This window comes from Primulina tabacum, chromosome 13 (genome assembly GCF_025594145.1).
Source record: "Primulina tabacum isolate GXHZ01 chromosome 13, ASM2559414v2, whole genome shotgun sequence".
Taxonomy (NCBI): Eukaryota; Viridiplantae; Streptophyta; class Magnoliopsida; order Lamiales; family Gesneriaceae; genus Primulina; species Primulina tabacum.
The window spans coordinates 29,402,119-29,430,011 of record NC_134562.1 but is presented as its reverse complement, the minus strand read 5'-3'; the positions used below and the strand labels follow the sequence as shown (position 1 = coordinate 29,430,011).

At 33.5% G+C, this 27,893-nt stretch overlaps 1 protein-coding gene and 1 pseudogene across 1 annotated transcript; both read left to right on the top strand.

Annotated features, from left to right (window-relative positions):
- The first annotated feature begins 637 nt into the window (after window positions 1–637).
- On the top strand, window positions 638–19,511 carry LOC142522898 (protein COFACTOR ASSEMBLY OF COMPLEX C SUBUNIT B CCB4, chloroplastic-like; annotated as a pseudogene).
- Window positions 19,512–20,423: 912 nt separating this feature from the next.
- Window positions 20,424–22,614, top strand: LOC142523136 (pentatricopeptide repeat-containing protein At2g20540-like). Its single transcript, XM_075626783.1, has one exon. The coding sequence runs from the start codon at window positions 20,747–20,749 to the stop codon at window positions 22,298–22,300; it is 1,554 nt and encodes a 517-aa protein (XP_075482898.1). The 5' UTR covers window positions 20,424–20,746; the 3' UTR covers window positions 22,301–22,614.
- Window positions 22,615–27,893: the final 5,279 nt, after the last annotated feature.

Sequence of the window (27,893 nt, the reverse complement as noted above, 5' to 3'; positions counted from 1 at the left end):
CCATATCCTCTATTTTTCATCCTCTATCCTCTAAAATAGAGATCCGTGGATTCTATTTTTAAAAACTTTCTCCAACCCACATCCTCATAAAATATTACAACATACTTCATTTCTTTTTTTTTTTTCATTTTCAAAAACACAGATATAATTATATAATTGCATTATGTATTATATAACCGAACTCAATTAATTCGATAAATATAATACAATAAAAAATCGACGTTTAACTTTATTGTTGTTTGTGTTTTTTAAATTGTTGGTGATGTCATTTAGTATTGTCTATTGTTTATCATTTAAAAAAATCGCATGTTTATCAAGTTAAATAAATTAAATAGACAATAAGTGTTTCTAATAAATTATGTTATTAATTTTTGTGATCATTATCTTGTTTATTATTTTCATTTCATTTCATGATTATTATAAACAATATATTTATAATTAATTCATGAAAATAATAAAATAATTAAAATAAATTAATCAAGTATAAAAATTATTTAACATTAAAATTAATTAATTAAATAATTTAAAATATAAAATTATAAAATGAAGCAAAACAAATAGGTAAAAATACAAAAGGATTATTACGCGGTTGCGGTTTATGATGGCAGTTCAGTAATTTGGAGATGCTTTTGATGGAAGCGAAACTCTCCGTTCGGTTACTCCGGCAAACCTACTACTACACCGTTTCACAGCTCGCCGCTGCTCAACCATGGCTTCCCTCATCCCACAGGTACTCTTTCCACAATTCAATTGTTTCCAAATTTTAGCTCATAGAATGATTTTTGAAATTTTTTATCGCAATTCTTTTGTAAAACTGCAGGGAAGCTATAGAGGGCCGAAGGAGAAGAGGGAATGGGTGATGGGTTGGGTGTTAAAAAACGACGAACTTGTGCGGAGCTTCCCGATATACGTTGGTGGCATTTCTATAGTGGCCGTGCTTTTCAACCGAACTGTATCGGGCATTGCTCCTGTTGCTGATGCCAGAAGGTAGTACATTAACCTATCAGATTCAGTATGGTTTGCTGTCGGCTGTTTTTTCTTTCTAAGAAGTAATGTGGAAAGGAAGTAGGTTTTTTGACTTCTTATAAGTTTTGTTGAGAATTGACACAGGATTTGATTGGTGATATTTTAGGATGAATATGATTGAGCCAGATTTTCTAGACTTGCCAATTGTGTTCAACGGCACAGCATTGAGATATGGGTATGGTTGAGGCCAAGGATGAGATTCACAAACTTGAATATGGCAATAGGATGAGAGCTGGGATTTGCGGACAAAACTAGGGATACTTAGGGAATATTCGTGTAAATTGTTGAAGTTAGACTTTGAGGGCATGACCCATTATTTGAGAAGAGCAAGTCCAGTCAAGCCAAAAAAGTTATATGAAATATTTCCGAAAAATTTATGTTATTATTGGTGTGGCATGCATGTTTCATGAAAATATTCAAAAAGATGTATTTAGATAATGTGTTGTATGTTTGATTTTATTGTGAAAACAGAAACACTTAGAAATGATACACCCATCTATTGCCTACATTTCTGCCTAGTGCCCCCTAAAAGGTATTAGTTCCCACCAAGCGATAAGGAATACGTGACATGACAAATTCTTCAATTTGAAACTTTCAGCTTTTCTTTTGACAATTAATTGCCCTTTACTAGTGACGTTTGCCAGGTTCAAAAAAGTTTCTACCTGGTCAGAATTTGTCATAGAATGAGCATGGTATTTCCATTTGTATGCAGGGAAATGTGCATGGGATTTTACTAAATGCTGACATATTTACAACTTAAATTTGAGAAACAAGTAAATGAAAAAAAAATTAGAAAAGAGATGGCTTTGTGGAAGAACCAAGGTTATGGAGAAATAGATGGTGGGGAATTTCCCTCTCTACTCTCTGCAGTCAACTAATATTTGACATACATTATAGAATTAAGACACCTATGCTTCTGAATCATTTATTACAGCTTGAGTATGAATGTTGTGGATATAGCTTGTAGCCATTTTTTCTGTATCTGGCAGTTCACAATCTAGAGCAGATCTGCTGGCACTTGGCTGGCCGTGACCACTATTTTGAACGGCCTCATATGGCTCTCAATTCGTCCTAAATATATATCTGTGGTAAAGAAACATTTTATGCATGATGTTGTTTATACACTTTTATCTGGAATTGTTTTTTTGAGAATAAGTTTTGAATGAAGGAAGCACATTTCTCTCATGATATTTTGATTATAGGTAAATCCGGATGGGGTAGAGTGCCGAAGAATGTTGAATCATCTTCCTGATTCTATTGTTTCTGAGTTACTCTGGTATTGATCTTTAAGCAACTAGCAGACTCCATGAGGATATGTCTTCTCTCCATCTTTCAGCTTTTTTAAGTAAATGTTTAATGAAAGTTTTACTTGATTATTATTTTTCCCAGATACTTGATGCTCTCTCTGTTTTAGAGTGGATACCATCACTTTAATTGATGTTTTTAATCAACAATTAAAATACACACCCTTTGTTTGGCAGCCTAGGATTTGGTGGGACTTGAGGAAATCTGGAATGTTAAATTACCGATGTAACAGTTTGGCAAAATGGAATTTGGATTTGATGGGATTTCATTTAACTCATTGGAGTTCTTTCTTTTAAAGATGGTTGAATTTGAAAATATTGTAATTTAGAAAAAAGAAAAACAAAAAAGCATTATTTGCCATCCTTACCCTCTTTGAATCCTTCATTCCTCATTTCATTTTTAAAAAGCATTTTTTCATCAAAATCTACATTATTGTTAAAAATAAAAATTTACGGTAAAAAATAAAATCTCAGACTCACAAAATATATTAAACTACACACTTTATAAAATTATCTCCACTCAATTATGTATCTTATTCACAAATTGAGAGACCTATTTATAGAATCTCTTTGAAAATAATCAAAAATAATTACATCATCACACACTAATTTTCAATATTTACAACTTTTATTTTCAACACTTTCTTTTGTGATGATGATCATGATACAATGATCGTCTTCATTACGTGTTTTTATACTGCATCGTTAAAAATCTTACTAGGAAAAACGCATTGGGATAAAAACCATAGTAAAAAAAAGAGTGTAGTCATGTAAACTCCCCCTCATTTTAACACCAACGATTCTTCACAAATTTCGTAGATTGCGCGTCCTAATATTATATATATGCTTTCTGAATATTGTCGTAGGAAGTGCCTTTGTGAAGAGATCTGATGAGTTTTCACTTGATTGAATGGAACGAATATCAATATCTTTATTTTATCAAGCTCTTGGGTGAATGCGAAGAACTTAGGAGGAATATGTTTAGTATTGTCGCTTTTTATGTATCTTTCTTTCATTTGAGTAACACATGCAACATTATCTTCTTATAGTGTCACATGCTTCTTGTCGAATAATAATCTGCATGAGATTTGGATATGTTGGGTCATTGATTTTAGTCACACACATTCACGGCTTGCTTCATGTAGTGCAATAATCTCGGCGTGATTTGATGAAATTGTTACGAGTGTTTGTTTTTGTGAACGCCAAGAAATTGTAGTGCCTCCACGAGTAAATACATATCCGGTTTGGGAACGTGCCTCATGTGGATCAGATAAGTACCCAACATCAGCATAACCAATTATATTTTGATTGGTATATTTTGAATACAAAAGTTCCAAGTCTGTCGTTCCTCGTAGATAACAGAATATATGTTTAATTCCGTTCCAGTGTCTCTTTGTTGGATATGAGCTAAATCTTACCAATAAATTTACAGCAAAATATATATTTGATCTTGTACAATTTGCAAGATACATAAGAGCACCAATAGCACTTAGATATGATACTTCTGGATCTAGAATAACTTCATCATCTTCACATGGACGGAATAGATTCTTCTCAGTGTTTAATGATCTATCAATCATTGAAGTAGTTAAAGGATTTGATTTATCCATATTAAAACGTTTAAATACCATTTCTGTATAATTTGACTGGTGAACAAATATTCCACATTCTTTTTGTTCAATTTGCTAACTCAGACAATACTTTGTTTTTCAAAGTCCTTCATTTCAAATTCTTCCTTCAAGTACAACACAACTTCTTGAATTCCTTATTCGTTCAAATGATATTTAAATCATTAACATATACAACAATAATTACGCATCTAGATGTTGTTTTCTTAATGAAAACACAAAGGCATATTGAATTGTTTACATATCCTTTTTTCATTAAGTGTTCACTTAGCTGATTATACCACATTCGGCCGAATTGCTTTAACTCATATAATGATATTTGCAATTTCACAGAATAATATTATTTGGGTTTTGAACTTTGTGTTTCAGACATCTTAAATCCTTCAGGGATTTTCATACATATATATTACTATCGAGTGATCTGTGTAAGTAAGCTGTGACAACATCCATAAGACACAATTTTTAAATTTTCAGATACCACCAAACTAATCAAATACCGAAACGTAATTGTATCCATAACGGGAGAATACATTTCTTCATAATCAATTTCAGGCTTTAAGAAAAATCTTGTGCAACAAGCCGAGTTTTATATCTTACTATTTCATTTTTCTCATTTCGCTTTCGAATAAAAACCTATTTGTACCCAATAGGTCTTACACCTTCAGGTGTAGGGACAATAGGTCCAAAAACGTTACGTTTATTTAGCGAATCCAATTCGACCTGGATGGCGTCTTTCCGTGTTATTAAGTCTTGTCGATTTTTACATTCACCAAAAGATTTTGGTTCATGATCTTCATTGTCATTTATGATGTCAAATGTCACATTGTAAGAAAATATGTCATCAATTTTTTTTATATCTTTTCGGTTCCATATTTTTCCAGTATTAGTATAATTGAAAAATCTCGTCAGTTTGTGGTTCTAACAGAATATTTTCATCATCATGTGTTTCTGCCGGAATATCATTATCTATTTTGTGATCGTCGTGTTTCTCTATGCATTTTCTTTTTCGAGGATTTTTATCATTGGTACCGATTGACCTTCCATGTTTCAATCGTTTTATAACATCACGAGTGTCTTGAATTTGTTTATTTGGAATTTCAATTCGAGCAGGGGCATTTACAGCACATATATATGATTTAGATAGAGCTTTTGTGTCTGCAAATGCATCTGGTATTTGATTGGCTATTCTTTGCAAGTGCACAATTTGCTGTATATCTTTTTCACATTGTTTAGTTCTTGGATCCAAATGTGACAAAGATGATACATATCATGTAATTTTCTTTTCGATATTGGGAAGATTTCCTCATTAAAATGACAATCAGCAAAACGCGCTGTAAACACGTCGCTTGTCTGAGGCTCAAGACATCGAATTATTGATGGGCTATCATAACCGATATAAATTCTGATATTTTATTTGAGGTCCCATTTTTGTTCGTTGAGGCGGTGCAATAGACACATGTACCATAAATCCAAAAATTCTCAGATGAGAAATGTCTGGTTCTTTACCAATGCAAGCTGCAATAAGGAGTATTTATGATATGCACTTGGTCTGATGCGAATTAATGCAGCAGCATGTAAAATTGTATGTCCACATATAGAAATAGAGAGATTTTTTTCATAATCATTGGTCTAGCAATCAGTTATAGACGTTTAATCAATGATTCAGCTAATCCATTTTGTATATGTACATGAGCAACAAGATGCTCAACAGCGATTCCCATTCACATACAATATTCATTGAAAGTTTGGGAAATAAATTCACCAGCATTACCAATTCTATTTTTCTTGATTGTATAATCGGGAAATTGATTCAGCGATTTTATTATTTGAGCAAGTAATATTGCAAATGCCACAATCCGAGTTGATAAACATAAATGTGACCATCTGCTGAAGGTATCAATCAATACCATAAAATATCTAAATGGTCCGGTCCACATGGTGGATGAATTGACCCATAAATATCACCTTATATTCAAGAAACATGGGTGATTCAGTTTGGATTTTAGCTGTTGATGGTCTTATAACAAGTTTTCCAAGAGAACATGCTTTACATTGAAACTTATTATTTTGAAATCTTGTCTTTCAACGGATGACCATGTGTATTTTCTATAAATTTTCGCATCATTATTGAACTAGGATGGCCTAATTGATAATGTCAATTAATTAATATTGAAGAATTATAAACTACCATGTTTGATTAAATTGGACTTGTATGTGTATAATGCAATCTAGTGGAGAGTATTGGTAGTTTTTCAACTACATATTTCTTTCCTGATTTATAAGTGGTAAGATACATATATTTCGTATTTCATTCATTTATTGTCTGAGTATCATACCCATTAGAATATATGTCATTAAAACTAAACAAATTTCTTTTCGATTGCGGTGAATACAAATCATCATTTATCAGAAATTTTGAACAATTAGTTAACAAAAAATGTGCTTTACCACAACCTTTAATCAAGTCTACAGGACCTGATATTGTATTCACGTTGTTTTTGTTTGTTTTAGTTTCAAGAAATATCTTTTATCTCGGAGAATAGTGTGTGTTGTACCACCATCAGGTATGCAAACTTCGAAGGGATTAGTTCATTGTTTAGCTTTGTTCATAACATTTTTCATATTTAAACTTCAATAAAAATATGCAATGAAAAAAATTACTGACAATAGCAGCTCGTTGTTCTTTTCTCCCACAAGAAGACATGCGATAAGTTCAGAATATCTCGCAAATCTACGCATTCTATATTGTTGTTGTAGTGGAAAAAGTTTTTCAAGCATTTCCGATTCCGTAATCTCATGTCCACAAAATTTTAATTGCGAGATTATTCGATATATTGTCAAGTTGTAATCACTGACTTTCTTAAAATCTTGAAATCTTAACGTATTCCATTTATCACGAGCTGTCGGAAGTATAACTTCCGTTATATATTCAAATCTTTCTTTTAATCTTTTCCATAAATCCATGAGATCTTTTTCAATGAGATATTCATATTTTAATCCTTCATCAAGATGTCGACGCAAAAATATCATATCTTTTGCTTTTTCTTGTGATGCTGAGATACTATTTTCTTTAATGGTCTCATTTAGACCTAATGACTCAAGATGTATTTCTACATCGAGAGTCAATGACATATAATTTTTTCCAATAATTTCAAGCGCAACGAATTTGAGTTTTGTCAAATTTGACACGGTGGTACTAGAAAAAAAATAACAATACATTTTATTAGTTAAGTTCTAAATCTATTAATATGACAATACAAAGTAACCGATAAATTATAAGTACAAGCATACTTAAATATAAAGAAAAACTGTGAGGTGAATATTATCCAATAAATACAAGACTAGTGAGTATAATAATCAAAATAATTTTATACAAAATAACCTTGAAGGAACCATCTTCTTCTTCGAAAAATTGATGAAGAAATTTTTTTAAGGAGGAAGAGTAAGCTTGTAGTGATTGAATGTGTTTGTGAAATCATATTTATAGGGCAAAAACTAGTCGTTTATGACCGTTTATACAAATAAAAAATCTTAAAAAAATAAATGTATGTATATGCATAATTTTATGGTAATAATATGATTATACAATGTTAATCATGTTTAAATAATTATGTATATCACATTACATTATTATAATGAGGTGTCAGTGACTCCTTTTATGTAATACTGTGATATTATTCAAATATATATATATATATATAATTATTATATAACACAAGAAAAATATATAAACAATGAAATAATCACATCACATTATTATAATGAGGTATCATAGAATTTTTTTATATAATAACATAACCTTTTTCGTTTTGAAGTTTGGAAAAATATGGAGAACCTTAGAGTTTCTTGCTGATAACGTGTTAAAAACAAAAATTTATGGTAATAAATAAACAAATTAACAAAATATATTAAACTACACACTTTATAAAATATTTTCAACTCAATTGTGTATCTTCTTCACAAATTGAGAAACCTATTTATAGAATCTATTTGAAAATAATCCAACAATAATTACATCATCACACACTAATTTTCAATATTTCAAACTCTTATTTTCAACAATTATCAATTATTCCGATGTTAGTACTTTATTATTATTAATTTTTTCCTTAATAGTTTTCTATTGTACACTATCAATTCAATTAAAACATGCCAGCAAAGTCATTTTTTGTTGCTGGACTAGATAGGAGATATACTACATAAGCTTTCCGTTGCTGATCTGATTCTACTTCGGCTATTAACTATATTAAAATAATTGGTTTTATAAACTGTCACGCCCCGAGACCGGGGTTAGTTGACACCGGACGTTGTTTTACAACCACACAATTGAAAACAACAAGTCTCGTAGTACAATATAAACCAAAAGCCAATTTATTACTCATAATCAATCAAAAGATTGTCTTTACAACGTAGATTCTTAAAATGATAAAAATAATATGCGGAAGCTTTTACAACTTACTAAGCCAAAACTAAAATAAACTTCTTGAATCGTCTTATTATCAGCCCCAAAACTGGTCTTGCTCATCCTCCTCGATTTTTTTTTCTGATTTATCTGGGGAGAGTAAAGTAAAGGGTGAGTATTTTGGGAAATACTCAGCAAGTGGGGGTCGTTCGAGCACAATATAACAACATGCATAATTTCGAAAATCACATGACTTGCACTTACATAACATCATTCATATCACATGCATAACATTTACCAGCACTGAGATTCATCCACTTTCTATGGTTTACTGATATCAGTCCCTAATTTTTACTCCTCTAAGGGGGCGAGGCCGTATAGCGGTTATGTCCCCCACCGCGTAAGGGTACGTCATGGTTGGGATTCCCACCCATATACAGTCGAATCCTCACAGTGCCCAAAATCGTATGACAACCAACACAAGAACGGAGTAGAAGAAGAACGTACTCGACCGTATTTTCAAAAAACGAAATAAATATGCATAAACGAAAGTTTAATCTTTAAAACAAGCCCACTTACCTTAGACCGGAAGAAAACGTGAAGAACTCTAAAACTATAGAAGAATCATGCAACCAACCCCTCGAAAACGCAGCAGCATATCTACCGAAAAATCAGCCGTCTTGAAAAATTCATTGCGCCTTATTTCACTGTTGGATCGGACTCAAAATTTTACAGTACGTTCACAAGTACGTTAAATATATTATGAACGGTGGAGATCGGGTTTGGAAGTCGTTTAGGCTTGTTCATACAGAAAAACCGTAGGTAAGCTGAATTCCCGCCTAAAATCTGAGCAGTTTTCTTTCAAAGGCTATAAACGAAAAACTGACCGTTGGATTTTGCTGAAATTTGGATATGTTATGCGAAACATACTGAAGCATATTCTGAACGGTGGAGATCAGATTCCAAGCACCCGAGTGAGAGAAATGAATTTCTGAACTTGAACAGAATTTTGATGACTCGTGCAGAATTTTAGGAGCAAAATTTCGAAAATTTGGGGAGGAACTCGAAAAATTCATGTAAATTCTGAATGAGAGGGTCCTCCTATTTGTAAGGGTGATGTAAAAATCCTACCATAATTCGATTGATATTTCTTTCATAATTTCGAGATAATTATTCCATAATTATCGAGATACTCATTCCTTAAATATTAGGATGCTACCTTGTTGAGAAAATCTACCTTGTGTGTAATATTTTCTTCCAAATTTAGTAGATGTCCAGCCTTAATTTATCGTGTATCTTGCACCGGATTTCGATTTCCATGTATTATTTATATTTTTGAATTTGTTATAACTCGAAAATAAATTCTTATACATGTCTATATTTAATTAATTACGTGTCCAAAAATTTGGGTTTTCACATCCCTCCCTTCCTTATTGGAAGTTTCGTCCTCGAAACTTGAGTCGGCTTGACCTTGGAAAAGGTAGGGGTATTGTTTGCACATTTTCCATTCAAACTCCCATGTACTTTTCTTGTTCTGTGTAGTTTGACCATTGCACCTTGACGTAGGGAATGATACGTCGTCTCAGTACTTGGTCCCTGGTGTCCATCATATGAATATAGACATCTTTATATTTCAGCTCTTTCCCCAAGTTACCTTTGATCGTGAGCGGTTTAATTTCCACAACATGACTTGGGTTTGGGATGTATTTTCTTAGTTTGGACTTGTGGAATACATTGTAGATTCTAGATATATCTGGTGGCAATGCTATTATGTAAGCCAATGTGCCAATCTCTCCAGAATTTTGAATGGTCCTATGTACCGAGGATTCACTTTTTCAACTTTACTGAATCTAATGATTCTTTCATTAGTGAGACCCATATATAAGTTGTTTCACCAAATGTGAATTCCATTGGTCTCCTTTTAAGATTAGACTAACTCTTTTGTTGGTCTTATGTAGCCTTGAGTCTGTCTTTGATGGCGACCACTTTTCCATTGTCTATTGGATTAGTTCTGGCCCAGCTATGGCTATCTTCACTATTTTGTCCTAGTATAGTGGTGATCGATACTTTCGTCCGTAAAAGCTTCAAATATAGTCATTCCAATATTTCCGTGATAACTGTTATTGTAGGAGAATTCTATCAGGAATATATCTTCACTTCAATTACTACTGAAGTCTATGGCACATGCCCTTATCAAACCCTCTAGGGTTTGAATCATTCTCTCTGTTTTGCCATCAGTTTGAGGGTGATAAGCCGTACTAAGAGTAACTTTTGTTCTCATGGCTTCTTGAAAGCTCTACCACAAACGTGACACAGATCTTGGATCTCTATCCGACATTATGATTGTAGGCACTTTATGTAGCCGTATAATGTTATCCATGTATAGAGTAGCCAACTTGTCAATATTATAATTTCTTTGGACGAGTACAAAGTACGCATATTTTATGAGTCTATCTACGATTATACGTACCCTGTCGTGACTCTGTATTGACTTTGACAATTCTACAACGAAATCTATGGAAATATGTTCTCATTTCCATTCTAGGATTCTAAGGGTTGCAGTAGTCCTTCTAGTCGTTGATACTCGACTTTCACTTATTGGCATACTTGTCACTTAAATATAACCTTAACGACATCTATATTCATTATGTTTCGCCAGAAACTTTCTTTCAAATCTTTATACATCCTTGTACTGACTGGATAGATCTGGAATGTTGACTTATGCGCCTCTTACATCACTTCTTATCGAATATTGTCGATGTCTGGCACACACAATCGTCCTCTCATCCCTAGGATTCCGTCTGGATCCACTTGAAAATCTGACTACTTTATTTCCTTGACTTGTTCACTGAACTTTTCTAGTGTCATGTCTCAACTCTGATTTAACTTGACTGCTTCCCGAAGGCATTGTTTCGCGGAGAGTGATGTTATGTTATCTTACCCATGTTTGAATCAAAGCATCGGCTACCTTATTTGCCTTGCTGGCGTGGTAGCTTATTGTGAAGTCAATGTCGGCCTTGAGTAACTCTATCCACCTTCTTTGCCTCATTTTTAATTCTTTTTTCATGCACAAATACTCGAGGCTTGGTGGTTTGTGAATATTTCACACTTAGCATCGTAGAGATAGCGTTTCCAAATTTTCAAAGCAACGATCACTGCTGCCAGCTCGAGATCGTGAGTAGCATAGGTTTGCTCATGCGGCTTCAGTTGACTCGCCTGTCTCGCATGAGTACGCATCTGATATCTTCCTTTGATGCTTTACTGTAGATGGTAAAATCGTTGTCCTAAGTACATAATACCAAAATTGGTGTAGATGCTAGCTTCTCCTTTAATGTTTGAAAGCTCTTTCACATCTTTCTCTTCAGTTGAATTCATAGTTCTTTTTGCGAGTCTCTCAGTGATACGCCTACTGAAGAGAAGCCATCGACGAATTTCAGCTAATAGCATGGTAATCCAAAGAAACTTCTAATTTCTGTTGCATTCTTATGTTTCGGATAACTTAGAATTTCATCTACTTTCTTTGTTCCACTGATGACCTTATTTTGAATGCTGACATTAGGATGTCTTCTGCTCTGACCTTTAGCTGCTTATAGCTTGACCTCAGGTCGAGTTTGGAGAAGACTGTAGCTCATTTAAGTTGATCGAAAAGACCGTCTATTATTGGAAGAATATATTTATCTTGATTGTGATCTTATAGAGTTCTCTATAATCTATACACAATCTCATACTTTAATAATGCTTCTTTACAAATAGGACCGGGGCTCCCCAAAGAGATGCATTTGGCCTAATCCATTTTTTTTTGTCTAACAACTATTGGAGTTATTATTTTAGCTCCTTGAGTTCATCTGGAGCCATTCGGTACAGTTTATTGGAGATTAATGCATCACTGGTACCAAATTTATCTCGAACTCTACTTCTTAGTCCGAGAACATTCCAAGAAGTCTTTCTGGAAAAACGTCTGAAAATTTTCGTATTACTTGAATATCTTCATATTTCAGCTTATCTCCTTCTTGCACTTTGTTCACCATTGCTAGGTAAACTTCTTCTCCCGATATTATGGCTTTCCAATTCTGGGTAACAGAAAAAATGCATTTCTGTTCCTTGGCATCGCCATGGTATCTGATTTCTTCTTGGTTTGGGGTTCAGAGTTTGACATTTTTACTCTGGCCATCTACTATCGCACGGCTCTTAGCTAATCAGTTCATCCTTAGGATGGCGTCGAAATCTACCGAAGTGAGTTGAATTAAGTCGGCACTGAATATATGCGAATTGATACTAATTTTATCTTATCTTGAAATTACCCCAATTATTATCTCAAAACTTAAAACCCATATAGAATATTGAAACTTAACTCAATATTGATCTATAGCTTATTGACTTAAATCCCGAAAATTATAACCTAGTTGTTACCTCAAATAATTATTCTTTTACTAAATCTTATTTTCATCAAGATCACGAGTCCTATCACGCTCTAAAACAAAGGAGTTCATTGAATGTCATTCTCTTTGAATCATTCTTAGTACCATAAAAGTCAAAACTTATTGTACTATACTTTCCTTGATACCCATCAATATCTCATAACTTACTTGTTTTTTTTTTTTTTACGTAAGGTCGTAGCCTACTTGTTATCCCAAAATAATATAAATTCCTTAACCTGATGATATTTTCTCACAAGATATTCCAATGTTCTACATATTTAAAGTTAGCGCTTAATATTCTTAATAACCCAAACATATTGCTCACACAATTAACTATCGACACAAAATCAACTTCTATAGTATAGTACCCAAAACTTATGATATAATCCTTATATCAACTTTTCTCATATTAGTTATCATAAATAACTTATCATCCTCGAGTCAATTTTTTTTCCTTAAATCAGAAGCTTAAGTCAACTTATCTCTGATAGATATATTCTTAAAATAAATACAAATACTAATTGTTCTCATAATAAACTTTCAAAAAAATCGACAAGTAGTTCAAGAAACACGTTGAACGAGATTTTCGAGAAAGTTTTCAAAAGTAGAAAGTTTGGACATTGACCCATGGATAGAAAGAATACGTCGAGAGGATTCTAGAACAGTCGACGGAATTAAATTCTGAGTTTCCTATAAAAAGTTAGGAATTCTACGAAACTTTCCTAAAATAGCAAAAAACGCGATTTCGGAGGTCTAAACGAAAGATTTTCTTGTTTTCGACCACACCTCACATCAAAGTTGTGAATAATACTTGTTGGGAGTTCCGAAAGGGACTGCATCAGCCTTTTGCCATAACCTGACAAATTTTTTTTCTCAACTGGATTATGAACCTGGCGGCTCTGATACCACTTAAATGTCACGCCCCGAGACCGGGGTTAGTTGACACCGGCGTTGTTTTACAACCACACAATTGAAAACAACAAGCCTCGTAGTACAATATAAACCAAAAACCAGTTTATTACTCATAATCAATCAAAAGATTGTCTTTACAACGTAGATTCTTAAAATGATAAAAATAATATGCGGAAGCTTTTACAACTTACTAAGCCAAAACTAAAATAAACTTCTTGAATCATCTTATTATCAGCCCCAAAACTGGTCTTGCTCATCCTTCTCGATTTTCTTTTCTGATTTATCTGGGGAGAGTAAAGTAAGGGGTGAGTATTTTGGGAAATACTCAGCAAGTGGGGGCCGTTCGAGCACAATATAACAACATGCATAATTTCGAAAATCACATGACTTGCACTTACATAACATCATTCATATCAGATACATAACATTTACCAGCAATGAGATTCATCCACTTTCTATGGTTTACTGATATCAGTCCCTAATTTTTACTCCTCTAAGGGGGCGAGGCCGTATAGCGGTTATGTCCCCCAGCGCGTAAGGGTACGTCATGGTTGGGATTCCCACCCATATACAGTCGAATCCTCACAGTGCCCAAAATCGTATGACAACCAACACAAGAACGGAGTAGAAGAAGAATGTACTCGACCGTATTTTCAAAAAACGAAATAAATATGCATAAACGAAAGTTTAATCTTTAAAACAAGCCCACTTACCTTAGACCGGAAGAAAACGTGAAGAACTCTAAAACTATAGAAGAATCATGCAACCAACCCCTCGAAAACGCAGCAGCACATCTACCGAAAAATCAGCCGTCTTGAAAAATTCATTGCGCCTTATTTCACCGTTGGATCGGACTCAAAATTTTACAGTACGTTCACAAGTACGTTAAATATATTATGAACGGTGGAGATCGGGTTTGGAAGTCGTTTAGGCCTGTTCATACAGAAAAACCGTAGGTATGCTGAATTCCCGCCTAAAATCTGAGCAGTTTTCTTTCAAAGGCTATAAACGAAAAACTGACCGTTGGATTTTGCTGAAATTTGGATATGTTATGTGAAACATACTGAAGCATATTCTGAACGGTGGAGATCAGATTCCAAGCACCCGAGTGAGAGAAACGAATTTCTGAACTTGAACAGAATTTTGATGACTCGTGCAGAATTTTAGGAGCAAAATTTCGAAAATTTGGGGAGGAACTCGAAAAATTCATGTAAATTCTGAATGAGAGGGTCCTCCTATTTATAAGGGTGATGTAAAAATCCTACCATAATTCGATTGATATTTCTTTCATAATTTCGAGATAATTATTCCATAATTATCGAGATACTCATTCCTTAAATATTAGGATGCTACCTTGTTGAGAAAATCTACCTTGTGTGTAATATTTTCTTCCAAATTTAGTAGATGTCCAGCCTTAATTTATCGTGTATCTTGCACCGGATTTCGATTTCCATGTATTATTTATATTTTTGAATTTGTTATAACTCGAAAATAAATTCTTATACATGTCTATATTTAATTAATTACGTGTCAAAAAATTTGGGTTCTCACATAAACAGTGTGCTACTTTTGGACTTTACAATTTATACGTTGAAAGCCATATTCTATGTTATCACGCTTTGTTTTCCTGATTTCGCTAAATCTTATATTGCTATATGAAACATTTGTATTTGTAATTGTTCATAAATTCTTGTAAGAATTATCTGTTAGAGTAAATGGTTGGCTAAAAATTTATCGACTCATTTGTAATTAACAGTCTTTATTTTAATATAATTTACATTTTATAGTTTCGTTTTGCTTTATCTGTATACTTATGCAATCGACATAGATAAAGACTTTGATTATATTTTAATACAAATTAATTGTAATTCGATCTTGAAATTCATTTGTAAACACTGTATATTCTAAATTCGTTCCTAGTCGATTCAGCCGCCTAAAAACAAGGATAAAAGCCGCTTGAGCTTGAGATTAACATCTGTGATGTTGTGTACCGTATTTCATGGTAAGGGCATAGAGATGTCCACTCATGCAGATGTGTAATCATATGATGATTGTACCGAACAACCCTCTCTTGGACTTTCCAAGTGGTTATCATTCATCTAGAGAAAAGTTTGTGGTTGTGATTGTACATCATTAGTTCTTACGACCCGGGACAACACTGATGCTCTACATACTAGGATTGTGCTTTGACTCGTTTACCAACTCCGTGAAGGTCACAAAGTGGCGAGGTTAGGTGCAATTACGACATGTGTAGGAGCCATTGCATTGTAGTGGGGAATCCACCGCTGACCTACAAGTGTGGATTTCCTATGTGATTTAACGAAATAGTAGTGCATGAAATCTCTGGCCAGAGTGTAAGATGTACATTAGAGACAATGGTTCTCTCGTTGTGCATGCGAGACACTATGAATATTTCATGAATGTATCACATAGCTATCGAATCTAATATGGAACTCTCAATGAACCAATGCTTGCAGATTCGATCGGGATATATGAGATGAAGACCTTACTGTACATTAATCACAACCGATTGATTTTTGCAGGCACTATCAGTGATACCTAGGGAATCATGGGGCGATGTTACCTGGAAGCTCTTACCATGATTCGATGAGATTAATTAGAAAATGATTTATGACATTCTCATGATCAAATGTTGGTGCATGGAATGTGGCAAATTAGGGTAAGCCCGAATAAAAGAAAATGTCCTAAATCACAAAGAGTTGTGAACTCACGGCTAGCTGTATCCCTGAACCATTGAGGGTCACACAAGCACTGGATCATTTGTTTCCGTTGAGACAATAAATTCAAGAAGTCGGATTATATAAAATTATGAGTAGTAAATTCAACTCGTTGAATTTATGATAATTAAAATTTGGAGAGAATAAATTCAAGGAGTTGAATTTATAAAATTTGAGAATTTAAAATATTAAATTCAAAGGTTGAGTTTATGAAAGATTTAATTAAATGTAATGGGGTATGCATAATAGGCTTGTAGGATTACAAGTCTAACATGCTAATTAATTAAAGTTCTTAACGGACTTTAATGTATTAATTAATTAAACTAGTTGGACTAGTCAAATTAATTAACTAATTCCATTAAGTAAGGAATCCTTAACCAGAGAACTAGGTTAAAGGCTCATGTTTTAAATAGGAGACACAAACCCTAGCCTCTGCTTGATGAAAATTTCGAAGTTCTCTCCCTCAAAGCACTCCAAAATTTCGGCCACCTCTAAAAAGTTTAAGGGTTTCAGCCGTCTTTTGGTTTTTGCTCTCAAATGAAAAAAAATTCTTCTAAAGTTTCTAGTGCAAGTTAGAAGAGGATCAAACGTTCTAATCGTGGACTCGATTGGAGAAAGAAAATTTCATGAAGATCGTTCGTAGGGAATACTTCAAGTGCTATTTCCACTAATCTTGAATAGTTGATTCATAGTGATTTATTCACTAAAGGTAAATTCATAAACACCCGATGAATGATTAAATTTTGTTTAAATCACACGAGTGTTCAAATGCATTATTTGAATGTCAAATAAATTTTTTAAAACTTCATCATCTTTAAGGTTTGCTCTCAATTCACTAAGAACCTATGGTGCATTAAGAATAAGATTACTATTAGGACACAAAGATAGTATATTTTCATTTTTCATAGATGCTGTAAAATAGAATCTAATCATAAAAAGTTATGTTTACCTTTGAGCTGAAAATAAATATTGTTTGCTATATTCAGAAAATAAGATTGATGTTATAGATTCTTATATCATTATCAGGGCGTGGGAGTCTGTATCAGATGTTACATGCTGCAGGTCATTAGTTGTCATTTATGATGGCATTTCATTTTTATCACGTGAGATTTTTTAACACCTTTGCTTTCTAGTTTTGGTTGATTTAGTTTTGAAATGACAAACATTTTTTTGTACATTTCAGAAAGTTACTTGGCCAACTTATCTCTATATCCTGGGAAGTCTGAGCTTCCATTTCTACCTTCAAACACGTAGGTGCGTTTGTTTTAATTAGAAATCGATCAGCCCTTCTATAGAGTCGATATGTGATATTTAGTATCAACTTTTAATATGGTCTTAACAAATCATCAACTCTTTATATTGTTTTTAGTATCAACTTTTAATATGGTCTTAACAAATCATCAACTCTTTTTATATTGTTTTAGTAAAAAAAAAATAGAGGGGGGGACCAGGATTTTTAATGGCTATTCAGCTGTAAAGAAACATTCCTCCCAACCCACATACTCAAACAGAAAAGGTATACACTGGCTGTTTTATCTAATAAACCATTAATTTGTTACTCAGCATAGAGGGGGGGGGTCCAGGATTTTAACCTGAGATGTTAATATATTTGTGGGAAAGAATATCGTTCTTGGAAAGATTGTACATCAAGGGGCCAACTACTCCTCCTCTCCCTTTACCGGTCTCCCATCTTCTTGTAAACCATCCCCAAAGTTTTTTTCCCAGCTGTTTGCAAAGTTGTCTATTCAGAAGGTATGCACGATCAATATTTATACATTTACTCTTATATAGAACTTCATTATTACATTTTACGTTAGTTCATATCATTATTTTCTGTGTGATATCCAGTTTTACGGAAATAATGTGTTGGGAAATTGTTATGCTGTTAGGCGGTTATCTTGCAACCTCTTGGAGACAAAGGACTTGCAGTAGTTGGAGGCGACACGATCCGGGGATTCACTATATCTGACCAGGTTTCTTTCTTAAAATAAATGCCTATTTCTGTTGTCTATATTTCTTTCCAATTTTTTTGTATTTCTGAATGCATCTCTTTCTCGAGAATTTATTTATTCGATTCATACAACTTGCCCTTGTTTTATTCCATTAGTTTCAATCTGTGAACTGATTGAATTTATGTCTCATCCTTGATGAATTTCAGGCATGGATCACTTTAATTGGAGAGAAGTTAGATGCTACACTTTGTCGAGCGAGACACCATTAACAGTACAACTGAAAAGTTAAAACAATCACCATAGCACCTAATTCCATGTCTACATATGATGCCTGATACTCACATTCAAGGTACTTCATTCCATCAGTTATAATTCAAACCTGTGCCACAACTGTAGGATTCACGAGATCGTATAATAAGAACACTCATCTAGAGCTAGAAAATTTCAAAAAATGGAAACGCCAGTTGTTGTATGCTTATTGTTTGTACCCATGACATTTTTACTATTCTACAATTATACGAGAGTAATTACAAATAAATCGTCTATTGTAGCCGACTACTTGTCCAATATAGCAAGCCATACCATCTTAGTGAGTAGGTCTGGATATCGTCTATTGCTATTTCACTGCGGCTCTGCTTGTGAGCACAGTTTGATCTTGATTCTTGATTTATAGATTGCAATAAAATACTATAGCAATAACGTTTTACTTTCAAATTCTCTGTCCATCTAGGGTTGATTTAATGTGATGGGAAAAGTGGATTTTTAGAAATATATGTTCAATATTTTCAGGTTCGCAGCCGCTGCTCGGCTGTAAGGCTGTAATCAAGGACCTATGGCGATAACCAAGAGTGGCTCGACGACTCACTAGGTCTGCACAACTCCTAGATTTTCTAGTTGATGCAACTGTAAATAGCCGATTTGCGTATCCATGGAACAATCTTGTTTGAAATGCAAAGCTATGAGATTTCACTCAATACTTCTGTCTCTTGAGGGGAAATGATGAAGAAAATGGAATACCTTGGCCTTATGGTGTCTTGTGATTTTCAGTTTTGATACGTTGGAAAGGTGTGCGTCTCATGCTTGAGTTAAAGCAATGAATATAAATATTATTGAATTATCCTACGTTTTAAATTATTTGATTATAAATAATCATGTGCTATTATTATTTTACAATATTCCAACTTGTGTTCTTTATATTTCTACCAATTAAAATTATGATCATCATAACATGCTATAAATTTGTTCAATATATTTTTATTTTCGTGGTGTTTAGAAAAAGAAAAAATCGTCGATTAAGCATGATTAAATACGAAACATGCACAAAAGATTTAGTTCGAGCAAAAACATGGAAAACATATAACCTAAATTTGACCACATTGATTGTGAAAAAACATGTTTAAGCATGAGCTGCTTACATGTTATTTTTTAAAAAAAATTAAGTAAAAACTTGTGTGAGACGGTCTCACGGATCGTATTTTGTGAGACGGATTTCTTATTTGAGTCATCCATGAAAAAATATTACTTTTTATGCTAAGAGTATTACTTTTTATTGTGAATATCGGTTGCGTTGACCTGTCTTACAGATAAAGATTCGTGAAACCGTCTCACAAAAAACCTGCTCAAAAATTTAAAGTTAGAGCAAACATCGAATTATTCTCCAATAGCGCTGCGCAGCCCCTCTTCCTTGGCGCAGAGCTATTTTTTTTTTTTTTGGTTTTTTTTATTATAAATATTTGTTAAATGATTTTTTTATATAATAATATTATATAATTTATGAGGAAGTCAAATTAAACGGAGTTTTTAATAAACATTCAAACACAAAAAAATAATTATAATTATATTGTTAAATTTATAAATAGATTTCTAGTTTTTAATTTAAATTTTTATGTTTTTAATTCTTGATAAAAGATTTGATTTAGCAACTACACAATTTTTAACTAAAAATTACAACAAATAATTAAAATACAAATACGAATAATAGAACCTTGTTTTTTCAGAATTTAATGTCACATTCCATAACTACATAAGAATCATCATAGCCAATTGTTTTTATTTTTACTACGTAAATCTGTTGTCCGTAGCAACCGTTTTTCAGTCTCAAAATAGCTAATAAATTTGCTCCAAACTTGAAACCAAATTCTTTGGAAGCACTAGAGCAAAAACTAATCACCCTCGTCAGATCATGTAAAACCCTCAAGCAACTCCGACAAATTCAATCCCAGATCATATCAAATGCCGTTGATTCCAGAACTCACCTCGTTACCTCCCATTTTCTGCACAAGTCTTCTTCGTTCCAGGAACTGTGTTACGCCCGGAAAGTGTTCGACAAATTGACCAGTCCAAGATTTACGTCTCTTTGGAATGTGATGTCAAAAGGGTATCTCGACAATGATGCGTACAGGGAAGTGATAGCGTTGTTTGGTGATATGATGAGGGAGAATGTGAAGCCCAACTGCTACACATTTCCTGTGGTCTTGAAGTCATGCTGCAAGTTATTGGCTTTCAGAGAAGGCGAGGAAATGCATTGCCTTTCTTTGAAGTTTGGTTTCAAGACGAATACGTACGTAGGAACTACTTTAATTGAGTTTTATTCCGACGGGGGTTCTGTAGCTTGTGCTTATAGAGTGTTTATTGAGATGGTATTGAGGAATGTCGTATCTTGGACTGCAATGATACTTGGGTATGTTGCAAATGGTGATTTGGTATCAGGGAGGAGGCTATTTGATTTGGCACCTGAAAGGGATGTTGTGCTTTGGAACAGGATTGTTTCAGCATACATAGAGTGTGGAAATATGGTGGAAGCTAAGAGGCTTTTCGAACTCATGCCTGATAAAGATTTGATCTCATGGAATACTTTGTTGAATGGATATGCGAAGAATGGGGATGTTGAAGGATGTGAGAGGTTGTTTGAGGAGATGCAGGATAGGAATATTTTCTCTTGGAATGGATTGATCGGTGGGTATGCTCATAATGGGCGTTTCGTTGAGGTTCTTGGTCTGTTTGAAAGGATGCTGAAGGAGAATGATGTGCAGCCCAATGACACGACGCTTGTTAATGTGTTAACTGCTTGTGCGAGATTAGGAGCTCTTGATTTTGGTAAATGGGTGCATATATATGCCGAGAACAACGGGTACAAAACGAATATTTATGTCTGTAATGGTTTGATCGAAATGTATGCAAAATGTGGGTTGGTAAGAAGTGCAGTTGACGTGTTTAGGGGAATGATTGAGAAAGATTTAGTATCATGGAACACGATAATTAATTGTTTAGCCGTGCACAGTCATGGAGCTGATGCATTGAGCCTTTTCAATGAGATGAAATATCGTGGAGAAAAACCAGATGGAATCACTTTCATAGGCATATTATGCGCTTGTTCTCACATGGGATTTGTTAAAGATGGATTAAACTATTTTCAGTCAATGATCAATGAATATTCAATCATACCTCAAATTGAACATTTTGGATGCATGGTTGATCTCTTGGCGCGTGCTGGTGTTTTGGAGCATGCTGTGGAGTTTGTGCAAAAGATGCCTATCAAACCAGATAGTGTCATTTGGAGCACCTTACTTGCAGCTTCTCGACTTCACAAGAATATAAAATTTGCAGAATTGTCTCTTCAGAAACTCATTGAACTTGATCCACAAAACCCTGCAAACTATGTTATGTTGTCAAATGTATATGGGGAAGCAAAGAAGTGGGAAGACTTGGCTCGGTTAAAAGTTGTGTTGAGGGATATGGGATCCAAGAAACAGCCGGGTTGCAGTTTGATTGAGACCGAAGATGAAATCTTCGAGTTCTGTGCATTCGATGAAAGGCATTCAAGAACAGAAGAAATATATAGCACCCTGAGAGGTTTAACAAAGTTGTCAAGATTATCAGGACGCCATCCAGATTACACAGAAATCCTCCTAGAAACTTGAACAGCGCGAATCTGGATGGGGACGAGCAAGGGCTCTCTAACACCTCTCCTGAATAGATTGTTAGGGCAACCATGATATTGTTCTGACAGAATACTATGGCCTTTATCGACCTTTTGATGAATTTGATTGATATATATTTTAGGGAGGGTGATTAATCCCATCGACTCTCCCTCGGGTCGCCTTTGTACAATTCCTGAGGTGATCTTCCATGTTCAATGCCAGTGTGTGTGGAAAACTCTTAGGGAGTTTAGGTGCCATCGACTAGCCTTTTATATATACGAAAGTTCATAAGAAAAGTTCGATTTTGTTCTGCACTTGAGATCAACCTATGCTTTTCATTATTAAAAGATGTTTATGTCACTGCATCAAATACATAATGACCAAATTTGAAAATTAAGCAAAAGAAGGAAATAAAAGGAATGTTGCAGCAAGAATGTGTAACATAATTAGTAGTCAACTGGGAAAAAATTTGTTAAATTTCATTATATAGGGGTATTGACTTATTTGATGCTTGGCAGGGAAGCCCTATAGGCCCCCCACTATATATCCGACCGTTCATAGGGGGCCAATTGTATTTTCCATGTGGTCTCACGTTTGGACGCATATGAAAAAAATATATGTGGAATATTGTATACCATTATCGTGGTTAATAAGATGCTACGGTATGAATATGAGAATATCAGCTCACCATTATCACTGTTGTAATCGCATGGTCAATGTTAATCTCACATGGAAAATATTTTTGGCAAACGGTGGCCATTAGATCTATCTTGAAGACAATATCATGATAGGTTAAACTCAACCATTTAATAGAGTCGGTAAATATTGTTGGAAATTTGAATCAAATTTAGAGTTTGAAGAAAAGTTATGACTCGTGAATGTAAGAGTGTCATTTGGTTCTCCACTGTCTTGAGTTAGTCGTGACTCATGATTGTATAAGTGTCTTTTGATTTTCCAATTGAAGACTTTTGACTCTATATATTATTGAGTTAATTGCAAGATTAATTGAGTTATTTAATATTGTATAACTTTTGGGTTGATTTTTGTTTTGCATTTGGAACTTATAAATAGTGTGTACATTTCCTCAATCCAAAAATATCAAAAACATATTTTACAAAAGCACTCATAATCTCACTCAAGCATTCTCTTGCATTTTATATTGTTAGCTTTTCATCCGGTCTCCGTTAAGTTTTGGTGTATTTACTTCGTGCTAAGTTGTTGCATGGTTTTGTCGTTGTATCCTAGGAACCAGTTGTCCGTCCTGATCCTCGAAGCACATTTAGAGGAGACAAATATGTTTTAAAGAAACTATACTTCGTACAAGTTTCTGTTTGATTTACTGTTTTAGTTTTGCCTGATGTATTTTTTCACAAAATTGTTATTGGTTTCTGTTCAAATTTATGTATCTTTTACATGTTTATCGTACTTTATTTCTCTTTCGAGAACTACGACATTTGTTTAACAGCCTTAAAACATGGGTTTTTTTAAAAGTAATTTAAATTTAAAATTTTTTTTCAAAAATAATTTAAGTAAAAAAAAACATTGCAGTTCTACGGCAATTCGCGCTTACCAATGGGAGAATGGGAGAATGAGAGAGCAAAGATAAGAGGAAAGAAGAAGAGGAGGAAAAAAAGAAGGAATCGGACTATAGATAAGGATTGGACGAATGGAATAGTGACACGTGGGAGGTGGAGCAACGTCCGCGCTTACCAAGCGCGGATGGTCCTCCACATGAGCACCGTCCGCGCTTGGTAAGTGTGGATTGCCGTAGAACTGCAATGTTTTTTTTAAATTATTTTTGAAAAAAATTTTAAATTTAAATTACTTTTTAAAAAAACCCTTTATATTAAAGAAACCACGTAATGAGGATATCATATATGTTTTAATATGGCTTCTGAAACGAACGTTCAACGGGAAACTAATCATGTTATCCCTCATGTCACTTTTCTTGTTACACCTCAAGTTGTTCCTCATATTGTCCGACGTGCTGTTGCAATTTTTGTACCGTCCGATCATGGAGAAAAACCAAAGAAGTTCACTGGTGTGGACTTGAAAGGTGGCAGCAAAAAATATTGTTTTAAATAAAGACGTTGAGCCTAGCCAGATTCTCATTTAAGAATGCTCCTAAAATCAAAGAGGGTGAGGGAGATGTTGAGTCCATCATCACTCTGGAGGCATGAAATCATTCTGATTTCCTATATCGAAATTATGTATTGAATGGATTGGCTGATTCTCTTTCTAATGTGTTTTGCGAAAAGAAAACGACTAAAGAGCTATGAGAATCTCTTGACAAAAAGTACAAAATTGAGAATGTCGGGGCCAAGAAATTTCTTGTAGGTTGCTTTCTGGATTTTAAAATGGTGGATTCTAAGCCGTTTATCAGCCAAGTTCAAGAAATCCAAGTGATTTTTCATGAGATTCACACTGAGGGGATGACTTTGAGCGAATTCTTTCCAATTGAATGCTATTGTTCAGAAGCTACCTCCAGCCGGGAAGGATTTCAAAAACTATTCGAAACTCAAGGAATGATATGAATGTTGAAGAGCTCATTATTCGACTTCGCATCGAGGAAGACAACAAGAGTTCTGAAAGACGATTGCTTTCTCCAGTTGCGGTCAAGGCAAATGTTGTCGAGCAAGGTCAAGGCTCGAAAATTAAAAACTTTTCTCCTTCAAACAAAAAGATGAATCTGGGACCCCAAATGAGACATTAAAAAAAAAGTTCTCCGGAAAATACCTATAACTATGATGTCACAGGTCACAAGACCTCTGAGGGTAAGAAGTCGAAGAGAAACAGAGAGGTGAATGTGGGAGAACATATCTCAAGAAGTTTCAAACATGAATCTTTGTGTTAAAATCTTTGAAGTTAATCTGGTGGTTTCAAACCCAATGAAGTGGTGGTGACACTGGTGCCACTCGCCATGTTTGCTATGACAAGAAGATGTTTGCAAATCTCGAGGAATCTGAGAATGGAAAAAAGTTACTCACGAGAAATTCTGCTACTTCTGAAATCAAGGTCAAGGAAAAGTTGTACTAAAGACGACATTTTGAAAAGAGCTGACTATGAACAATGTGTTGCATGTGCCAGACATTCGTAAGAATTTGGTGTCCGGGTCTTTTCTTAACAAGCATGTTTTTCGCATTGTCTATGAGCGAGATGAGGTTGTTTTGTCTAAAAATGTGGAATGTTTGTTGGCAAAAACTATGTAAGTAATAGCATGTTCAAACTCAATGTAATGACTATTAAGCATGTGATTAATAAAGTTAATATTTTTGCTTACTTGCTTGAGTATTCTCATTTGTGGTATGGTGGACTTGGACACATTAATTATGATACAATTTGTAGACTAATTAACATGAGAAACATTCCTACATTTCAAATTGATAAACAATACAAATGCGAAACTTGTGTTTAGGCAAAACTAACAAGATCACCTTTTCGAACTATTGAAAAAATCAGTGAACCACTTGATCTAATTCATAGTTATATATGTGATTTAAAAGAAGTGCAAAGACGTGGTAGAAATATATACTTCATTACTTTTGTTGACGATGATGCAAATTTTTTTATGTGTATCTGCTTAAAAGTAAAGATGAAGCAATTAAAAATTTTGTCAACTACAAGAGTGAAGTTGAAAAACAACTTAGCAAGAAAATTAAGTTACTAAAAAGTGATCGTGGAGGTGAATATGAATCGTTTACTGAGTTTTGTATTCAACATAGTATCAAACACGAAAAAACCACGCCTTATTCTCCTCAGGCAAAATGTCATTGCAGAGAGAATGAATAGCACCTTGAAAGAAATGATGAATGCATTGTTATTAAGTTCTGGTTTATCACAGAATATGTAGGGAGAAGTTGTTCTAATAGCAAATTACTTTTTAAATAAGGTGTCCCGAAAAAAGTAAGATAAAATTTCATACGAGTTATGGAAAGAAAGAACTATTTCCTACCAATACTTACGTGTGTGGAGGTATCTCGCCAAGGTAGCAGTAATCAATCTGAAGAAAGTAAAAAGATATGACCAAAAACTGGTGATTGCATTTTCATTGGATATGTACAAAACAATAACACTTATCGTTTCTTGTACATGAATATCAAATATAAAAAATATATTTTACAAATGTACTCAAAATCTCGCTCAAGCATTCTCTTATATTTCATATTGTTAGGTTTTCATTTGGCCTACGTTAAGTTTTGGTGATAAAGTGAATGTATGTTTTCAGTTCATCGGTGTAGTTACTTCGGGGTAATTTACTACATGATTTTGTCGTTGTATCATGTGAAACAGTTATCTGTCCTGATCCTCGAAACACATTCGGACTGAGACAAAAATATTATAAAGAAGCTATCATTGCAAATTATCTAAACTTATGTATTATTTTGTCGCTTCACACCGTCACATTTATGGAATTTATGTTGGTTTAAAACTTTTTTCGTGCTACATTGGAAGAAGAGAATTCCATGTAATATTTATTATATGTCATACATATGTTATATTCATATTTTATGTATAAATTATGCATCAAACATTTTATATTCTACAGGAAATGTGCTTTCTCTTGATACATCATGAACTTGACTTCAATATGTAAAATTTTCAAATAGCAAGTAATTAGCTGTTTCACTCAACATGTAAAAGGGACTGAATTCCTGGAATCAAACAAGACTACCATGAAACCAAAGAAAAGAACAACTAAACACCATTGACTTATTTGAATAATTACATGTCAGTTTCACGAAAGTTTTTGTGATTAGAAAAACATCTGATTCTATTACTATACTCATAGGTATAGCTTGGTACACTGGATAAGAGAGAGGGATTGATAAATAATCATCATTATCCCACGTTTGATATTTTTTTAGAAAGCCCATGATATTGATAAATAATTTTATAGAAAGATAAAATATCTCTTTTATGATATGCAATAATTTTAATTTAATGATAAAAAACACCACAAATGACTAATCTTAAACCCTATATATGATCAAGTTCTAAATTAGTATCACTAGATGATAATTATATAAATGATTTTTCATAAATCTCTGCTAGTAGGTAGAAATTAAAATCAAATAAATATTTTTATTTATTTTTATATATTATATAATATGATAATTATATAAATGAACTCGAGATAATTATATAAATGATTTTTATAAATCTCAATAAAATTATTAGTATCACTCGATTAACCTTAAAAATTGATATTTGACTTGATTCACAAAATCAATGGACTCAATTATCATATTTATGTAATATATAAAATTAGGTAAAAATAAATAAATCATGCAAGCACTGTCGTCGCATGAACAAATAAGAAATATGAACTCAGACAACAACTTTGAAATTATAAAATTTATTATGATAATGTTAAATTTGTCATTACAATCTATTATATAAATTTAATCACTCTTATTAAAATCATAACAAATATTAAATATAATATCATACATCTTATTTGTTCTTAATTTATCCTTATATTATATATGTGTCTATACTTCTATACTAGCTATATTATATCTATACTATATTATTAAGTGTGAGGAGATTATAATAACTACCTAGAGAGGACACCATCTTTCTCTTCCAATTT